The sequence below is a fragment of the Mustela nivalis genome, assembly GCF_964662115.1.
Source record: "Mustela nivalis genome assembly, chromosome: 12".
Taxonomy (NCBI): Eukaryota; Metazoa; Chordata; class Mammalia; order Carnivora; family Mustelidae; genus Mustela; species Mustela nivalis.
In genome coordinates this window covers 31,719,255-31,740,869 of record NC_139031.1, presented here as the reverse complement: position 1 = coordinate 31,740,869, position 21,615 = coordinate 31,719,255, and the positions used below count along the sequence as shown (strand labels likewise).

The following is a 21,615-nucleotide window of genomic DNA, read 5'->3' as shown; positions in this document are numbered from 1 at the left end:
CCCTGAGCGATGGACAGAGAGCCGAGCAGTGAACACTGAAAGTACAGGGATGCCTCTGGGGAAATGGTTGTTTGGGGACCTCAGGATTCCTATGCTGGAGACAGAAATTGTCATGCAGTGTGTTGTCTTAGGAGAAGAGGGGCACATAAAAACACCCTGAAAAAGTCATCTGACTGAACAAATATACATAAAAGTAAAATGTATTTGGCAAATGCTACTGTCTTTTACACTAATGTGTTGAAAAACAGATGAGTACTAATCGATGTGTATTTTACTAGACATCACTGCTTCTTCTTAATTTTGCAGGTTGAAAGCCAGCAAAGAGTTTGGTTACACCACCTACCTTTCACTCTTCCCTTTTGGTCTTGTGCCCACATACTCATCTGGCCAGCTCTCTCCCTTGCTTAACTCCAAGCGGCCCCTCTGCCCTCTTGGCCTCTTGGCACAAGGCTTCCCATCTCAGTCCAGTTCCAGCCACAGGAACTGCACCTGTCCTCACAGTCCAAACCAACCAATTTAGTCTTTTAGTTGCTTTAGCAAAGACATGTCCAGTTTGTTTAAAGTAGCCTCTCAGAATAATGTTCATTTCAGTGGAGAAGATTTCTGGGTTTTCTTTTTATTTTTGAGAGAGGGAAGGTGGTTATGTGGAGAAAATGCTCTCTTTAATTTTTTCGAAATGTTGGTAGAACGGGGAAAATGCTGTATGTTATATGGACATTAATGCATAGATTCCCCATTAACATGGATGTAGACATGCTTCTACACCTACACATTTTACATTCTACACCTACACTATTTTACACATATATTGAATAGATATAAAAAGAGGCATCTAAGGTATAATTTTAAAAAGTGAGAATTAAGAACTAAAGAGGGAGGAAATTAGAATAGTAATAGTAAAAGACAGCTCATAGATTACGTGTAAAAAATTATGTTTTTGGCAAAGTGTAGAAGAGATGAAATTAGGAATAAGTTATATCAAAAGGTCCATTTATTGAGGCCCTACTCTATGCCAGATATTAAGCACTTTGCATATATTACTTCATTTAATTCTCTTTAAAATTCTAAGTGGTAGATAAAGCAGTGGCTTTATGCTGCTGAGTATAAACAGACACAAGTGTTAAATAATTTGATCAAAGTTATATAGTAGAGAAGTGGTAAAATTTGAATATGGATCTCTTTGATCATGTCCTCCATCTCTTCCTGTTCAAAAGTAAGGAAGTTGGACTGGAAGATTGTTAGGGATCCTTTCAACTTTTCCGTATCCCTCTAAAGAACTTGACTTGCACTTGAGATAGCACTTTAATTGACAGATGTGTGGATCACCCTAATGATGGTGATTCTGGAGGTACCAGTCAAAAAAGACTTAGGGAAACTTGATTGGAAGGGCTCTTAGGGTGTGGGAAGCTCCATATAAATGTCAGAATGTGTTGATTTATGAAACAAGTTATCTCTTGTCTATACAATAAAGAAGGAGAGATGCTGTGGGGATCACATGGTAGGGGAGCCTGCAGGTGATTAGAGGAAACTGAGGCTCATTCAGCTTTATCAGATTAGCTTCTTGGGGTCACCATAAAAATTAGTGATTTTCCACAGGAGACCAAGCAAAGTGCCAGGCCAGAGAGTAGACATGTGTCTGTCAGGCTCTGACTGTAGAGAGGAGTATTTGAGTGGATCAGATTAATGATTAGACATACAGAAGTGAAGAAGGTGAGTGTGAGCATAGCAGATAAAGGGACAAAACTGCCCTTTGGCTTTATCAGTTTAGATTTGAGCACAATTTGAGATGTTTGAAAATCATGTACTTGCAGTGCTGGGGAAAAGAACCCTCGGAAGCCATCCAGTTTAAACCAGTACAGACTTAAAGATTAGGCATCCGGAAAGCTTATGACTTGCTCAGGTTACCCTGAGTAGGTAAGGGTGGAGTGAGGACTGGAAGTTAAATTTCTGCTGCCTTGGCATAGTATCATTCTGCCTCTCATAATGGTGTTGATCAAGAAAGTGGGTAGCAGTAGTATCTAACAGTTGACGTTTTTATTTTAATAGATCCATAGAAATGGGTCAGGGAGGTAAGAAAGGGGGTAGAAGGAAAGAAGGAAAAAGAAAAGAAAAAGAGAAAAGAGAGAGAAGGATGGGCACTACACCCTTCCCTGGAGGAGACATTTTTTCTTTATCCAATTGACCATGGATACTTACCACAATTTATAATTATGTTTTATTTGTGTCATCATTTATGGCCTTGGTCCTCTGTGTAATGAAGCTTCACAGAGACTGGGACCATATCTGTTTTTTATATACAATAATATAATGCCTGGGTAGACTCTCATAAAATATTTGTTGAAAGCACAGAGATCCAGTGAGTGAATGAATGAACTGATTGTGTCAGAATGATCTGGGGAGCTTGTTTAAAGCGATGGATCTAACCACCACTCCAGACCAACTGACTCTGAATCTGAATCTCCAGGAGAGGGACCACGAGGATAGCGGCCTCATGGCATGAACTGGCAGGGCCCGAGGCCCACGGTGCAGGATGGCTTCTCCCCATGTCAGTACGATTCCTGATCTACCCCTGGGAGGGCGACCCTCCTCTCCAGGCCATACTCATTAATGCTACAGTGGTAAATCTCATCCTGTGAACATACAGACATGGAGGTGGAGATGGATCATTGACTATTGACCTTGAAGAAAACCTCACTTTGCTGTCTTCTCTCTTTTCTTAAAACTTGGGTGATAGGTGGCCAGGAAAACGGGTAAAGGGCATGAATACCAGTTCTTCACTTAGCCCCCCTCCATTGTTTAGGGGCACACGACTGAGGAGGGACTGACTAAGACCAAGGAAGTGGGAAGCTAAGACCCCTTCTATAGGGCGCCAGTATTCCTAAACAAAACATAACAGGAACCAGAAGGGAAAGACAGTCTGTCATGTGGAGTTGGGTTCGGGGTAGGGGCGGACTCTGGAAGGTTCACTAGGTGCAGAGACAAGGATGTATTTGGGAATTCTAACAAGAAACTAAAAAGATTATGAATATTATGTAATCCATGCCCACTGCCTTGATATCTCATTTAAGCACAGAAGACCCCCTTTTGCCCAAATATACCACCAGATATATTTCTAAAGACTTAGAGCAGGTGTCAATTTTGCCATCTTTCTATTGGGAGCAGACTACATGAAAGTTTCATGTTCCCTTTTTAATCTCCAACATCACTATATCTATGCACCTGTGATATTATTACCTACTTAATCGTTAAGAAGCACTGAGCCAATTTCGGACTGAGACATCCTTGTATTTCTTGTGGGCTTAATGGAATTGGTGTGGAATTACTAAGGTGCTGCTGTATGGGAATCTTGAAGCATTTTTAAGTATAGGGTATAGGGAAGTCCCTGGTTCACAAGAAGTGTTTTGTATATGGAATATGTAGTTCAGGAAGAAGAGGGCTTATTGGCTAGGGAAGAATCTAGCCATCTTCAGGAAAGACTCAGCTTTTAGGTTTGCAGGGTAGCTGAAGGGGTCTTGTTTGTTCATCCCTTTGCCAGATTTTTCTTCCTTCCCTGTGGGAGAGTGGTACTTTAGGTCAGCTCCAAACCTGGATCTCTACCCCTAATGCCAGTGCTTTTTGGTCATTCTCTCTACTTCTGCCAAATAGTATGGAGGGGGTCACAAGGCATTGCTAATGGGGTACTTGACAAATTTTAAATATGATGTGGGTCTTGAGTATAGTTTTTGGTCCTTCTGTCCTGCAAGATATAGATCCAAACTACTACGTCGACTCTCACGTTTGCAATTCTATCCCTACTTTCCTTATTCTCAGAAGGCAGGCCTTACCGTCATCTCCACTGAGATTAGTGTCACCCACTTTGTCCCTTTGTTGCCTTCTTACTGGTATAGCAGCTCATATCACACCCTATTTTCCAAAATAGAATGTTCCCCTCTATTCATCATTCATCCTTCCTTTTCTTTGGCAAGAAGTGGTAGGTTACCTTTTGAAGGTGGGGTGGATGTGCTTTCTGGGCTCTTAGCATCATGCCTCTTGGTCATTTGTACTTTTTGTATCTTTAATGTCTAGATTCTTCATTAGATTCTTTACCCTTCCACAAATTTATATAAGTCTATCTTTTTTTTTTTTTTTAAACAACAAATAAAAAGAACAGAAGAACTTTCATTGGTCCTGCTGTTGATTTAGACTATCTTCCATTAAAGCACTGGGCCAGCCCTTGTCATCCATCCATTTAATTATCCAACTATCCGTCCATCCAGTCTTGTAATCATTCATCTGTGTACCCATCCAACATTAACTGAGGGCTTACTGTGACATTATTTTGTGTATCAGATAATTGAGTCCCAGAGAATCAAGAGACCCAAACAAGGTCACACAACTTGGCTATCATGAAGTGTGTATGAGTTTTGAACTCGGCTAGATGGGAGGGCAACTGTTGATTTCCTAAATGCCACGTTGAATGGATGATTTTTAGTTCTCATCTTACTTGATCTGTATAATCTTTGGCGTGAAGCATGAATTGGGATAAAAGGCACTAAAGAGATTATGCATTTAAGACTTGAGATAGTAAATTTATATTTTAATTCTATGGTTGTCAGATTAAAACCTGTTTTATTCCACTGAGGCAAAGCCCACTAAGCTACTAGCATGTCCAAGGACTAATTTTAAAATCTTGATTTGTTTATAAGAGCTTTGCTGTTTACATTGTCGGTTATGCACCAGGGAGAAGAATTCAAAGTGACATCAAATATGTGTGTGTTAAATAACACCATCTGCCCATTTGGATGTGTGCGGCTATTTAAAAATCCTGTGAGGTTCTGGCCCAAACCTGTCACGTTTCGGGATAAGGGGCAAATTATTTTGCTAACCCCAAATTAGAATACTTAGTTTGAGGTTTAAGAAGGCTTCAAGTCCTTCCCTACTTTCTTTTGCAAGTTGTTCCTTCAACAGGTATTAGAGTCTCTGCCCTAGGATACTGGGGACATTCGTATAGTACAAAGAAAGACCATGATAGATAAGAAGGCATCTGCTGCTGTGAAAAAGACAGGCCCGAGAAGACTTCACCCTTGCCCCCCAAATAGCTGCATGAATAACCCAGTCTTTACTGAGATCTGTTAATCCTGCATTAGAAATCCTCGATGGAAGGTCTGTCTCCTATTATCATGCAAATACCTCATTAATATGAATTATTTAGGATGAATTATCCAGTCCTACTTGATAGACTACTTCTGGATTGGTTTTGATAGCTGAGAAGGCAAAGGGACAGTAAAGTCGATGAAAGGCAGTAGGATATAAAGATTTGAAAAGGAAAATGATAGGCTACATCTGTCTGTGTTTCAGTATGCAACAGAGTTACCAAAAGATGTCTTGTTGCAGAGCCCTGGTGAGATCTGGGACTTTAGGCTGAGCAGCTACTTAATTTGCTGTGTGACTTTGGTCTTTCCTCATTCTTTAAATGGAGATTGTGCATGGCCCTTTAATGTCCCTTTTAGTATTGACATTGTGTGATTCTTCTGCAGAAACTGAGAAATCTGGAGTTCCAAGGTATGTGCATGTGTGTGTGTGTGTGTGTGTGTTGTGATGGGTATAGGCTATACCAGGAGGAAGCTGTGAGAGGTATTGTGGTCTGTGGCATGGACTCGTGGTATCAGGGGCCACATGTACATTTTATATAACCCTGGAGCACAGCTCTTGCCTGGTGTGGAGCACTTTCTGCATGTGACTGAGTGAATGAAGTCCTGGCAGGTGCCCAGCAGCATAATATAGAAAGCAGCGCAAAAGCTTAGGGTAACAAAAGCTCTCCACCACAGTGATTGAGAGCCATTGCCAGTTCTGTGCCCATTGTTCTTGGGTTGCTTGGAGCCTTCCGTCTCTTCTAATAAAGGCGAAGCCACAGATCTCTTAAGGGCTTTGTTGAGTGGTCAGAACTGAATGGTGAGCAGTACCCTTTTTCACAGTGATTTCTCGGGCTTTCAGCTGACAACTTAGTAACAGACAAGAAGATGCTGTTCTAGCCTGAATCATAGACTAGTGACAGTGGAGGGCATCAGTATGTCAGATGTCCCGTGCAGGGAAGGTATGTACATTGTCAATACAATAAATGGTAGCTTTGCTATTACTTTTGAGAACCAAACATGCAATGGGTACTGAACTGGGGATTTTACATGGGAATTGAAACTAGGTGTTTTACATGGGTGTGAAAATGGAGGACCCTTGAAGATAAAGAATGAATATGATTTCTACTTTACAGTTGCAGTTGCTGTTCAAATAGGTGAAATAACTTGCCTGAGGTAACAGACTCCTTGGATTCATGGTTTTTCAGCTTACCATTCTTAGCTTTGTTGCTTCAAGGAAGATCTCTTATTCCTAGCATTCTACATGTTATAGACTAGTTCTGTCCCTTCTTAGCTTTCATACATACTCTCTTCCATGTCTGCCCACTGAAGTTACTGGAATGACTTAACATGTGAAAATTTATATAGTCAGAGGGGTAACTTTTTGGAATTAAATTAGAGTTGTCATAGAATTGGAAACATTTGATTTGATTGATGTCTCCTTTTAGTCATTCACAGATGTTCTTTTTGTCTTAAAAGGTGTTTTGTTTGTTTGTTTGGTAGAGTGGAAAAGAGAAAACATTGATTTTTAAGTAATAGCCCAAAGTCCATTCCAGAGTAGGTAACAAAATCTTGTTTTTATGGAATACGTAATCATAAGCCATCAAAAAAACACAAAACAGGGGCACCTGGGTGGCTCAATGGGTTAAAGCCTCTGCCTTCAGTTCAGGTCATGATCTCAAGGTCCTGGGATCAAGCCCCGCATTGGGCTCTCTGCTCAGTGGGGAGCCTGCTCCCCCCCACCCCGCCTCTCTGCCTACTTGTGATCTCTGTCAAATAAATAAAATCTTAAAAAAAAAAAACACAAAACAAAATATTGCCATTTTCAGTGACATGGATGGAACTAGAGGGTATTATGTTAAGCGAAATAAGTCAGAGAAAGACAGTTATCATATGATCTCACTGATAATGTGGAATTTGAGGAACAAGGCAGGGGATCATAGGGGAAGAGAGGAAAAAAATGAAACACGACAAAACCAGAGAGGGAGACAAACCATAAGAGACTCTAAATCTCAAGAAACAAACTGAGAGTTGCTGGAGGGGAGGGGGTTTGGAGGGATGGGGTGCCTGGGTAATGGGCATTGGGTTGGGTATGTGCTATGGTGAGCACTGTGAATTGTGTATGACTGCGTACGTCACAGACCTGCACCCGTGAAACAAATAATATATTATATGTTAATAAAAAAAAAAAAAGAGGGGCACCTGGGTAGCTCAGTGGGTTAAAACCTCTCCCTTTGACTCAGATCATGATCCCAGGGTTCTGGGATCGAGCCCCGCATCGGGCTCTCTGCTCAGCAGGGAGCCTGCTTCCTCTCTCTCTGCCTGCTTCTCTGCCTACTTGTGATCTTTGTCTGTCAAATAATAAATAAAATCTTAAAAAAATACATTAAAAAAAAGAAATAGGTAAGCATAAAAGTAATTAATTATATGTTAGTACCACATTCTGTATTATATTATAAAAATATGGTATAGTTAATCCCATGAGACTCTGGGATATAGCTGATTCTTAAATTTCTTCTGTGTGATGATTTGTGGCTGCTTAAGGAACAAATCCCAAATAAGGCAAGGAAGAGAAGAAAGAATGTGGGAACAGTAGCTTTGAACAGTAGTGGGAAAGTGTTCCCTGGAGGGACCAAGGGGCCAGGGAAGTAGGCTTAGGGGAGGTAGCTTGTTTTCCCAGTGCTTAGAAGTCATGATTGCAGCCTAGTCATATGAGTGTTACTGCTTCTTTCCTTTTAATAATGAAAGGTACCTCTTTTCTCCTTTGTAATGCATGGTATATAATAATTGGTAAGCTGGTGAACTAGGAAACCTTAATGGTGTTCAACAGATGCTTATGTTTATAAAACACTTCTTAGCAGGTGGGACATTGCTAAGTCTCTCAGTCGTTGAGTACTATCTGTACAAGAAATGGGATGCCTTCCATTCTTTCTGTAAAACCAGCATTTCTCTAAGGAAATGCTTGTTTTTAAAATAAAAGTAAAATTTTGTTATCTTAAAATTTTTATGCAGGTATGGCTTTAATAGAATGTAAGGTGCCTGCCAAGACTTGGAATATTTCATAAGCCATACTTCTAAAACTTGCTTATTTATAGACATTTCTGGAGTCGTCTTTCTGCCATGGTGATTTTGTTAGAATAGTAGTAAATTTGGAGGAAAACGATACTGAGCAGCTTTTAACAGTGTTCTTTTATCCATGATTGTAGTTATGGATTTTCTTTGAAAGCTAGTATCAAGTGGAGGAAACTACATTGAGAATTTAAAATGTAATTGGTGTTCTAATTTTATTAAACTCTTAATTTTTAGAATAAATTAAGCAGAATTTTTGGAGTAAAAATTAAGTATTTAAAGTGGATGTAATTAGTAAATGCAGTATATTTCTTGGGTATGTGTAGAAAAATCATGAACAGTAACAAGGACCATAATCACTCTTACTGTCTTTCTATTCTAGATATTTGAATGGTGGTATTTTCGCAAGTATGGAACGTCATTCATTGAACAAGTCTCAGTAAGCCACTTGCGCCCCCTCCTGGGAGGGGTTGACAACAACTCCTCCAACAATTCTAACTCCAGCAATGGGGACTCAGATTCCAACAGGCAAAGTGTCTCAGGTACAGAAAGTCCTTCAGTTTGAACATGATTTACTTATTTTTACTAAATTATTATGACTATAAGACTGTAATAAGTTGTTATTTAAATATTAGTCTCCGGAGAAAAATGCTGTTTATTTTCCCAAGGTGTTGATAGCTTCTACCAGGGAAATAGAATAGAAGCATCACAAGGAAAGGAAATATTTATTTTGTTTAATTTTATTTTCTCTCCATTTCGGTTTAGCTAAGGTTCATTTACTTAGGTCAGTATTTCTAGCCTGAGTCTCTGGCCTCCTTTTCCCTAGTTATGAGCTGATGGTGTGTGTTATCTTTCATGATAACAGCAGAACCTTCTGTCTAACTCGATGTAATCACGTCACCCCTTTGCTTAAAAAGCTGCCTTGGTTTCCATTCCACTGAAGATAAAGCCCAGACTCCTTCGCATAGCATAAGGTGCTTTCACCTTTCTTGCCAGTTATGGCTTCAGTTGCAGTCCTGTCCCTCTCCATTTCATTTCTTAAACATGCCATGTTTTCTCATGGCCCTTTTCCTAGAAGTCTGTCTCCCTCTCTGGTGTGTTTGCCCGTTTTTCATAACCCAGCTCCAGTGTTACTTCATGGGAAGGCTTCTCTGATAGGCTGCACAATATCTCTCCACCTTTGTCGACTTGTAGCATTTTTATCTTTAGTAACATTTATCAAATCACACTGTGATGTTTCGGCTGCTTTACGGCAGTATTTCTAGCATTTTGCCGAGTGTCTGCTCCATCATTGAAACTCAGTGAGTGAACAAATGAGTGCATGCAAGGCCTATAATTTCTCCATTCATAAAAGAAGAGGGAAGAATATGGTCTCTTAGCTTGGTCTCTTTATCAGATCAGTAAACATTTCCTATGTCCCTAATATGAATACAGGTTCTTTTGAATATTATGATTGAAAAAAAAAAAGCCAAAGTTCTTGTCCTCATGGAACTCTCACATCTACTGAACGAGACACAGCGGTGAGTGCTGTGATTACCTGAGGGGAACATACAATACTGTGGAGAACAAAGGAGGGATTCCTGACCTAAACTGGGGGAAGAAGTTTGCTTCTTGAAGGGGAAGGCACTAGTTCTGGTACTTGAAGGATGAAGAGGAAGAAGTTAAAGAGCTAGATTAGATCTGTTTTTTTTCTTCTTTCTTTCTCCTAGAGTAACTCAGTCTCAGTCTGCATTTCATAACCATCTCACCAGGTAATAAGCATCAAGGAGCATTGCACATACATTTTATTTCTGTTGTTGATCTGGTGCCCTTTCAGTAGACCCTTTTCCAGCCATCTGAGAGTGGCAGGGGGCACCACCAGGTACACATTTTTTTTCATCCTAAAGGGTACGAGAGATGGCACCCCTCAGGTAACAAAATTGTCTGGGACTTTGAACTTACTCATTTTGTGGAAAAACAAACAAACAAACAAACAAAAAAAAAAAACAAAGAGAGAGTTGAACAATGTGAAACACTAACCACTATTCTAACAAATGTAGCACATTATTCTAAGGGGAGTGGTCTTCATCATTCAGTCATCATCACATAAGCCATGGTGGATAACTGCCCTCAGTTCGCATCTGCTGTGAAGACCTCTTGTCTGATTTGAATTACTATAGTCTTTGAGTGCTATAAAACATCGTAGGAAGTTAACAGATTAGAAATGGAAAGCAGCCTTATTTCTTCATTCTTCATTGTGAGTACATTTTTATTTTCATTAAAATTCTCTTTCTACACAATTTAAATTTCTTGATATCATTCCTTAATGCAATGAAGAGTTCTTCTTACTGTCACTATTATTTTGCTGTTTCTCTTTATGGCTAACTTGAAGTAAGCCTTATGCATTATATAAATCTTTATGCTATTCTTAGTGCTTTTATGGCAGCTTTTAAAATTTATTTATTTATTTATTCATTCATCTATCTATTTATTTATTTATTTTTTAAAGATTTTATTCACTCATTTGACAGACAGAAATCACAAGTAGGCAGAGAGGCTGGCAGAGAGAGAGAGAGGAGGAAGCAGGCTCCCTGCAGAGCAGAGAGCCCGATGATGCGGGACTCGATCCCAGGACCCTGAGATCATGATCTGAGCCGAAGGCAGAGGCTTTAACCCACTGAGCCACTCAGGCACCCCTTATGGCAGTTTTAAAGGGAGAACCTCAGCCCCTTATAAAAACATATTCAAAAATAATGATTATGGAAATTCCCAGTTTCATTTGTACTGAATTTTTACCCGACTGAGTTTTTGAATATTATTATTAATTCAGTTCCACTAGTATTTGCTCTATGCATGCAGTTTTTCTGTTCATTTTGTATATAAGAGGTACAGCATTTATGATCTAGCATTTTACGATCTGATCTTATTGATAAGAATGTTCGAATAGTTACCTTTAGCAAAGGGGAAATTACCTTATCTAAATGTATTTAGGGTTCAGTCTGCCCTCTTGACAGCTAGGTTTCTAAAATCTGGCTGACTTAGCTCAACAGACATGTGTGTGAGTATGGTTTCAGTGGGACTAGTACTATTTTCCACTTCTCTTTTCCTGTGGTAATTTTTATTTTTGAATAAGAAAAGTATTATTAAAGTATATTGTCTTTTGTCTTACTTTTAATCACTTTCTATTAAATAGTCTGGTTTCATCTAAGTAAAGGAAAAAGGAAGTCCAAAGCTGAGGGTAATTAATAGCACATTTTCCTAAAAAGAGGAATTTGCTTAACAATTCCTATTCCCTTAATAATCATACAGTGGCTGTTGCCTTAATAACAAAAGGGTGAATCTTTTGATTTTCTTGGAGAATGACAAGACAGTTCTTTGGTGAATCTTACATGAAATACAACATGACTAAGAAATCCCATGGATATTGGCAGAGGCAGTTTAATTGCCTATTTGAGAAAAAATAATTGAAAAACTTAAAAAAAAAAAAACCCTGAAATTATTAGTTATAAACTTTGATTTATCTGAAAGCCATAGTGTAGCTCTTAAGGAGTCATTTGTTTTGGTTGAAAGTTGAAAGACCTGACCTGCTTAAGAATGATTCAGGTGGGGTTAAGGGAAGTGGGAGGACTATGATTGTCACAAGGGGAGCTATTCATACCTTGTTGTTTGTTTCTGTACAAATTGGCCTGGGTGCAGACTCTTTTAAAAACTGTAGTAATCCGTATCTCTGGATCAGAGAAGAAATATAGTTAACTATACAGCTTCTTAAGCTAGCCAATTTTTAGGTTTTTAGGTTAATATTTATTGGCTTAGGTTAATATTTATGAACATTTTACTTGTTTTGCTTTTTTGGTGAGCTAACCCACCATTTTTCGTCATAAACCCTGCTGATGTATTTGCCATGTCACTGTGTTTCTCACTGCCATTTCTTAATTCAACTCAGCTTATGAGCTGATGGTGTGCAGGGATTTAAACCGTGGGCAACTTCTTCCTGTCTGAAGGGAGGGAGTTCTTAGGGACAAGTAACATTTTGAATCTGGATATGGGAACATCTGTTTGATAATTTGCCCTGTTCTTGAGTAAGTTGTCATGAAGACAAGGGTTGGCAGTATTCGCCTTCAAGATATCTGGAAAAGTTCAGGGTGCTTTATCACATGAGAAGTATCCTTGCCAAAGTCAAGTTTAAATGCTCTGAGATACCTTAGTGTTCTCTTGCAGAGAACTAGATCTTTAGATAAACTTTGGTTATAGTTACTTGCCTCTGTCTCAAATAATTTCATTATAGTCTCACTTAATCTTAATATATATCGTATATATTTACATGGTATATATGTTTACATATGTAAGAAGCAGGTAGTGTTATTATCTCTGTCATATGGTTGAGGAAGCTGAGGTACAGGTAAGTTAAGTTGTCTGCCCAAGGTCAGTCTAAGGTCACATGGCTGGTGACCTAGGTAGTCTTGCCTTGGAATCCAAAGTCTTAAGCCCCAACTAAAAAAATTAGCCAAGATCCTCTGTGAGGTCTGTAAACTCAATACTAATGTAATTATTAAACTGGTAAAATAAATAATTTCATAAAAAAAAAACCTGTGCTACCATACATTATATTATTTCAGAAGTGATATTAGCCAAACTTACTTAGAAACAGCTTAGTGGTGGAATTGCCCGTCGTCGAGAGCTTAGGCTCTGGGGTCAGACAGATGTGGCCCTAATCTTGGCCCTATCTCTTGATTGACCTTGGTTGAATCACTTACCTTCCTTGGAATCTTAATTTCCATACCCGGGAATAACAACAGTATCTACTTCACAGAGTACATTGAGGGATAAATGAGGTCATTCAGAAATAGCAAGTCAGAGGACAGTCATCAGGCAGTGTCCCCCAGATGTACTGACTTCTCTGTGAATATGCTGGGGAAGATGGCTCAGCTCCATGGAGATGGGGCTATGGGTTCAGTGAGGTTTACTCATTAGCTTAGTGACTCACTTTTATGTCCAGGCCTTTCAGAGTGCTTGCATTTCAAATACATCGCTTGGCAGAATTGCAAATTGCTACATGTCCAGAAGCTTTGGAGTTGCTTTTTAATCATCTCAATTAGGGGAATTCAGTTGTCCTTGCTACATCTATGCATGTGTTGAAATGATTGTTTTAGCTAGTGCTTATTACATCTTTTAAAATCTTTTGCTACTAAAATTTATGTTCTAGTATAGATTTGATCTCCAGTTGAATTGTGAAAGTGCCTAAAACTGTTTTAGTCCCTGGTGAACATTTATTTAATAAACTTACTTCACAGTTTCCACAGTATTTGGTTGAGCTGATTGACTTAGGTCAGAAATAATCAGTGGGAAATGTATGAGAGATACGATAAAGATTTAATCATCTTAGCAATACTTGAAGAGAGTAGTACACGATCTTGAATAGAGCAGATCAATAAAAATGGTCTTGAAATTCATCATTTTTTAATACCTATTCTCATTCTATAGAATCTGAGGGAATAACATATTTGTTGAGTTGAAAATTATCTATATGTTCCTTTGTGCCTTTACTACTAGTTCTTTTAAAACAGTTATTTCAAAGGTTATCAAAACAGCTAAAGCTTAACTACTTAAGAAAATGGATATTGTTACTCATAATGATTGTTTAAGAATAACTTGTGTGATGGGCGCCTGGGTGGCTCAGTGGGTTCGAGCCCCGCATCTGGCTCTGTGCTCTGCAGGAAGCCTGCTTCCTCCCCCTCTCTCTCTGCCTACCTGCGATCTCTCTCTGTCAAATAAATAAATAAAATCTTAAAAAAAAAAAAAGAATAACTTGTGTGAAATAGAGAATTGGGTATTCATTTTTGAGATATCAAAGCTATTAAATATATGGCAGAATCATATGTCAGACATTGACTGGCTTGGACTTAATCTTGATTGTCATAATACATCTGGTGAAACTATTGAGGGCCCTTTTCTGGTGTACTTTGGAACTAAAACGTTTGAAAGTTTGTTTAAATGTGCCTAACATTTCCCTAGAGGAGTTTTTGAAGCTGTTTTTCTAGCGAATTTAATTGATGAAGTCATAGGATTTTTGAAATATGATGTTGCAGGGTAATGGGCTCATTGCATATAGTGGGTGGTTGTTGGTCACTCTGGACACCAGCCCTTAATCTCATTTACTATGAACAGCAGGGAAATTATATAGCTTTTCTATGCTTTACTTGTTTGTAAAAAGGGCCTATGATAGGCCCCTCCTAGCGTATGTAAGGACTATAGATGATTTGAGCTTTAAAACCTCTTATAGAAAGGCTCCACGAAAATCAGACTTATAGCTATGACAAAAGTTGCTATTGCTGCTGTTTGTAATAATAATAATACCATTATTTTTAGATTTTAGATTCTGGGACGAGGTAGTAACTTTTTAGTATAACAGATCTTCCTAGGCTATGAATTAATAATGTATATGTTTGGAATGTTTATATATAAACACATTTATATGTTTATATGTGTATATATATGTATGTGTGTGTAAATATACACACACATACACACACACACACACACACATTTATTTATTTATTTTTAATTTTAGGAAAGAAAGATTCTCAGAGTAAATGAATTGGATGTGGAGTTAAATTTTCTTCCACGTGAATAAAAGCTCTGTGAGTTTGGATCCTCTTGGTTTTTCTGAGAATTAAGTTCTCTTTTTCTTTGAGGACTGTGACAAAGCGAAAGTCTATGGTTCCGGCAGTGTATTACTCCCTCTATAGAGCTTCTTCAGCTGGATGCCCTTTCTATTTTTCTACCAAGACTATAAGCTCCTCTATTTTTATTTTTATTTTTATTTATTTATTTTTAAAGATTTTATTTATTTGTTTGACAGAGAGAGAGAGGGAACATAAGGAAGGGGAATGGGAGAGGGAGAAGCAGATGCCTTGCTGAGTAGGTAACCTGATGCGGGGCTCGATCCCAGGACCCAGGGTCATGACCTGAGCTCAAGGCAGATACTTAATGACTGTGCCACCCAGGCGCCCCTATTTTTATTTTTGTATTACCCAGGGTCCAGCCTCAGGACTAATACAGAATAGCCATTCTATATGTTTAAACGACACACTCCTGTGAGTGGTGGGGATGGCATTCTAGAGGAGTGAGTGAGTACAAAAGACATGAAGTGACTGTCACTGGGATGGCAAGCTTTAGTAAGCAATGGTGAGAGGGAAGGCAGAAGACAAGATTGTGCTTGATATTAGAAGTCCTTGATAGCAGTAACCTTTTTTTTTTTTTAATGTTCTTTGTCTATGACATAAAAACTCATGATCATCCTATTATTACAAAGGGTGGAATCTGTTCTGCAGCCTTGGCGAACTAAACAAGTACTATTCCAATATTTATTGCTTCTCTTCCTCTTGAACTACATTCTTGCATGCATGCTGAGGTCTGAATATTTCTCTCAGGATTTGTAGATAGAGACTCTTCTGTGGAGTCCATGTCAACTTCTGGGTCTTCTAAAGGGCACTGAAATTGTTGATTTTTTTTTTTTTTTTTTAGAGATTTTATTTTTTTTTTTTGACAGAGAGAGATCACAAGTAGGTAGAGAGGCAGGCAGAGAGAGAGAGAGAGAGAGAGAGAGAGAGAGAAGCAGGCTCCTCGCTGAGCAGAGAGCCCGAAGCGGGGCTCGATCCCAGGACCCTGAGATCATGATCTGAGCTAAAGGCAGCGGCTTAACCCACTGAGCCACCCAGGTGCCCCTGAAATTGTTCATATTAATGGAGAATGCAAATTTCCTTTTGGAAGTAAAATTTTAATTCTGACTTAAATAAAGAATTGATTCCTCAAAGACATGAGTAAGGTAAGAGACTGGACCTCGTGTGGAAAAACTTTTACCCTCTGGATATCTGCGTTGAACTTCTTGACGTAAATCTTCACATTCTAATACTTTTGGCATTTATAACCTCTGTCCCTATCACCAAACCATCAGGCAGTCTGATATTTATTGGTTATGTACTCAAGAGTAATTTCAGAGAGAAGTGTTTTTGTAGTAGTGGTTAAGATTATGAAACAGAGTAGCAAAGAAATTAACATAGCTGTGACCTAATTTGAGGTAGAACTTTGAGGTGTTCATATTTGACCTCTAGTTGCTTATTTCTTTAAAAAAATATTCTGGTTTTGCACCAATTTGAAGGATACAGCTAATGAAGATGTTTCTTATGTACTTCTGTATCACATATTTTTTTTTTTATCATTCAGAGTATTTTACATCTGTTATAGTTACTTAGATCCTCATTTCTAAGTTTCAGGGATAGTTAGAGAAACTGAATATAGATTACATGTATGACACTAATGTTAGCAGTGACTTTTTTTAAAAGTTCAGTTTTCTATTACAAGCCGTAAAAACATTTCAAAATGTTTGTGGCACCCCCTGCTGGCTGTATTGTGACACTTCCCTAATAAAGACGTATCTTTAGATACTGCTCAAAAATACTTTAGGTACATACATCATTTCTCTTTGCAGTCATTTTTATGTAGAAATAATTTCATTTGTATGCAGCATAAAATAGAGTTGAAATTTTAATTGGAGATCTTTTGCTTTATAATTTGTCTCTTGAAATTTGAACAGTGCTTATCCTTCTAGGCAAATAGAATAATGTATTCACTGGAGATAAAATTATTTGCCACAACCTTTTCACTAATATTTCAGATGAAATTCAGTGGGGCAGAGGCATTTCCCCACATGCTCCTGTTTTCTTGTAAATAATGCCACCATGAACATCCTTTGTACATAAATATGTGTGCATATTTGTTATTTACTAAATACTAACCTTGCAATATTCATAAAACTTGAAGAAGAGCACTTTGGATCTTAAAAGACATCCTCTGAGGAGACGGTGGGAATGATGAGGACCTCAGAGTTACAATAGCCTTAAGGACAGCAGTCCTGGTTTTTTGGCTCACAGGTGTGATTCAAGCCACGATCTGAAGTTCTTTAGTGACCCCTCTAAGGGCTTTTACATCTGGGAAAACGTAATTATTTAAGAAAAGCATAATTTTTTAGTTAGTGCTATAAGAAGTGACAGCCATTGAATTTTGCTTTCTCAGGAAAAAAAAATTCAAAGATGCTGAACTAACTGAACAAATCATCATTTGTTCAAATGAACAAAGATCATTTCCTAAATGTCGAATTAAGCTAAGTGTCAGAAAATTTAGCGACATTATTTGCAAGCATTGAGCACATTTTAGGCGGACTCCAGTCCTAATTTAAAGATAAATTTATCTTCTTTAAATGAAAACATGTCTTCCTGTTATATGTATACCTTTTGTTTGCTATTTTATCAGGAATGTATTGAGATTACATACAGTGTTTCTGTAGTGTTTTATGGTCTTCATTTTCATGCTGTATTCTAATAGTGCATTGCTTGTGTTTGTTTTCCCCATTGAGTGCTCAGTACTCTTGGATGGGTGGATGGGTATGGATGTTGCATATAATAGGACTGAGAATCTTAATGAATCACCCATGGCCTTTAATGCTCTTTTGATATCTGCAATAATTGTTCACTTTTTTGTGTATATGTCTTTGGGTGTCTTTTGGTGGACTACACATACAGCAATGTTTTTAGTACTGTTAACTGATTTTATTTTCTATTAAATATTACTCATTCAAGGAAATGTATTCTGAATCAGTAGAAAGTGTTAATCATAGGCTGTTTAAAAAGAATTGTAGAGTATTAGTCACACTCTTACAAGACAGTCCTAAAAATTAATGATAGACTTTTCTAAGTCCTGTGGTTCTGAATTTCTGCAGTCTTTGTATAAGAAAGACGTATAATCTATTAGTACCTGCTAGAATTATAATATTGGTATAATGATTACTACATGTATCTGTATAAGCAAATAGTGTTAATGCTTTAAAACAATATATTTTCATAACATTTCTCCCTAAAAAATACCTTTATTAATTTTCTTATTACTACTTTATGGCAATGTAAGCAATCTGGTGATTGCTTATGTATATGCAACGTATGGCAATATGGTGAATTATCACAAGATCAGTATTAACAAAGACCTTAAATAAAAATCTAGGGCACTTGCATATTATAATCTAGAGCATAAGTTAGGCATATTTAGGAGTTATTTTAAGATTTATTTTAAGAAAGTAGTTTTACTTCTACCTGTATCTGCTACCTATAATTTTAGAAGTAAATTCATAGAATTTGTTTAGACCTCTTGATGACTATTGGAGTTATGAATTAGCTGGTTTTAACCTATACCTTGATTTAGCAAATTGAGGAAGCTTAGCCTAGAAAGATTAGGGGAAACTTTCCAAATTCCTTGTATCTGAGCTATGTTTCCTGATTAACCACTCAGAGTTCCTTTTCATGTAGAGGATAGAGAATAAAATTATCTTATCAAATGGCCAGGAAGGGTGGTTTGCTGAATTAATTAGCTTGTAGTGTCTCTGGACTCTGTGTAACATTTTCATATTTCTCTTTGTTGCAGAATGTAAAGTATGGCGAAATCCACTAAATTTATTTAGGGGTGCTGAATATAATCGGTAAGCATTTGACAGCTTGGGAGACAAATGGGTCTAGTTCAGAGAGTAAAGACAAGCAGCGAATGTTTTTGCTGGTTCATTTAGGGGTCATTGTAACCGTCTGGGTAGTGTTTTTGTTTTTGATACAGTCCTCAAATGTTTTGATTTTTCTGTTTTATAATTATTTTTGGGATTGGAATTGGGATAATATATAAAGATGTGTAGTTTTTAGAAATTTTCTATTACAGTTATTCATTTCATTATACATTGTACAATCAAAATATTTTGAAGCTTACCTAGAATGTGGTTATGAACGTGTCACAGAAGTTATGGAGGAATTCAGTTTTGCAGAGTAATTAGGCATATCAGAATTTTCAAGGCTTTTGGGAAATGTCTATTCATGATAAAATTAGGGTAAGTTTTCATTAGTTAGTGCTAGTAAAATTTTTTGACAAGAATATAGAGGAAAATGTTTCCTTCTTTCCTGCTGGTATACTTCCTAAAGGGAGAACAGGATGATTAAAAAAATTTTTTTCATTCATTAGCGAAGCTGTTTTAGTTCATGTTTTATAGTTCAGCTGCTATGCAGCTTAATATATTGTAGGTCTTGCTTTCTTCTCTCAAAGTGTCTGACCATTTATTTCCCCTTTACTAGGTATACTTGGGTGACAGGACGAGAGCCTTTGACTTACTATGACATGAATCTCTCTGCCCAAGACCACCAGACATTCTTTACTTGTGACTCAGACCACCTGCGTCCTGCAGATGCAAGTATGGACAATCTTTTAGATAGTTGCTGAGTGGAATGGCTTTTTGGTTTGAATAAGGTTATTATTTAAATAATAATGTTTATTACTGTTATAATATTTGCTCTACAAAACCCCCAATGTATAAAATACTAAATTGGACATTTCCTAGGAGAGCCCAGAATTCTGATACTTAAATAAAGGATTTATCGCAATGAAATATCAGTGTAGAAACAAGTCTTCTTGACATAATTTAAAACACCATTTAGAAAAATATACTGATATTAGATATATATATTTTGAGGAAGTATAAATCTCATATAAAGCTAATTAATCCTTGGTTTAGGTAGGATGAAAGGTCATGTCTCTTTGACGATATTATAATTAGAAATTGGGATTCAGAGAATCCAAATGATAAAGGAATATATTGTAGTGATTTCTATGCCTATTTATAGGCTCACTAGCATTAAGTTGGGGCATGGCCTTAATTATTGGAATCCATATTTGTTTTCCATCTTAGAGAAGGATTTGTTTGGCTTGCATTTCACATTGTTTGTGGTTCAAATAATTCCACTGATATTTTTTATATTACCAAACTTAAATAAGTGAAAAAAATCTTTAAAAAGAGGAATATGTACATGCACCTAAGAAACTAACTTAGAGGGCGCCTGGGTGGCTCAGTGGGTTAAGCCGCTGCCTTCGGCTCAGGTCATGATCTCAGGATCCTGGGATCGAGCCCCGCATCGGGCTCTCTGCTCAGCGGGGAGCCTGCTTCCTCCTCTCTCTCTGCCTGCCTCTCTGCCTGCTTGTGATCTCTCTCTGTCAAATAAATAAATAAAATCTTAAAAGAAAGAAAGAAAGAAAGAAAGGCCTCTTTCTTTAAAAAAAAAAAAAAAGAAACTAACAGAATATACATATTTATAAAACAAATATGGAGATTGTTGTCTTTTTTAAAAGTTACTCTTTGGGGTTGCCTGGGTGCCTCAGTGGGTTAAAGCCTCTGCCTTCAGCTGGGGTCATGATCCTGGGTTCGAGCCCCGCATTGGACTCCCTGCTCAGCGGGAAGTCTGCTTCCTTCTCTCTCTCTCTCTGCCTGCCTCTGTGCCTACCTGTGATTTCTGTCTGTCAAATAAAAAAAAAAAAAAGGTACTCTTTGTACCTTTGTACAGAATATCATGTCCAATAAATATTCCAGGCATTGAGCTTTTCGTAATATATATAAAGAAAACTGCTCTGGTATATAAAAACGGTGTTTGCAGCAAACTTTGGGAACAGATAGACATGTTAAGCAAAAGGTTAAAGCACTTTTTTTTTTCCTATTCCAACTCCTAATTCTTCAAATAGTTTTAAAATGTCCTAATACCCAGAGCCTATAGAATTTGGGAAAATGATCAATAGAGATTATGATGTGTCTAAGTAGAAGGAAGAGATTAGTAGCAATTTCATCTCAAAAGAGGTAAAATAATATATGTTTCTTAACAACAAATGACAGTAATGAGCAAAAGAAATATTAAATCTCTTTTAGTATGTGTTTTCTTTCTTGATTAAGAAACCTTAATCTGTGTGGTGAGCATAGTATAACATGTAGCTTGGAGAATCACTATGTTATATACTTGAAACTGCTGTTAACACTGTGTGCAACTAATACTAAAGTAAAAAAAAAAGAAATCTTAATCAAGATTAAATCTCTAAAATTATAGACCATGGGTTAATCTATAAGATTTAGATCTGTAATTTTATGAGCATAAGAAAGATTTGGTATCATCTACTGAAGGACAGATATAGCAAATTAGAGTATTTGTGTGACTTTGGAGATTTGGGCTGACTTTCTTGGTAAGTGAAATACTGTCTTGTACTCAAGCTGAAAGCTTTTAATTTAACTACCTATGTTTAGTCTTCCCTATTATGTGTATTGATGGACATGCTTTTTTCTCTTTTTCTAAAATAGTAATGCAGAAAGCCTGGAGAGAAAGAAACCCCCAAGCTAGAATTTCTGCAGCTCATGAAGCCTTAGAGATAAACGAGTAAGTGAGAGAAAATTTTGCTTTTAAAAAAGGAAAACTCATCCTTTGCTGAATGTATTCAGTTGCTATTAGTAGGATACTTAAATTAAATTATACATTTGACCTTGAGGATTTTTTTTGGAATTATTAATTTGCAAAAAATTGTTTTGTAAAGGATATCCATGTCATGGTGGTTTTCGTCA

General features: G+C 37.3%; 1 protein-coding gene across 13 annotated transcripts in view; it reads left to right on the top strand.

Annotated features, from left to right (window-relative positions):
* Positions 1 to 21,615, top strand: part of ST7 (suppression of tumorigenicity 7) — a 237,698-nt gene that overhangs the window by 122,735 nt on the left and 93,348 nt on the right. For all 13 annotated transcript variants that reach the window (XM_082692453.1, XM_082692455.1, XM_082692452.1 and 10 more), the window contains exons 3-6: positions 8,563 to 8,722; positions 18,630 to 18,684; positions 19,319 to 19,434; positions 21,358 to 21,433. In XM_082692453.1, the coding sequence (XP_082548579.1) occupies positions 8,563 to 8,722; positions 18,630 to 18,684; positions 19,319 to 19,434; positions 21,358 to 21,433 (407 nt within the window). The remainder of the gene's footprint in view (positions 1 to 8,562; positions 8,723 to 18,629; positions 18,685 to 19,318; positions 19,435 to 21,357; positions 21,434 to 21,615) is intronic.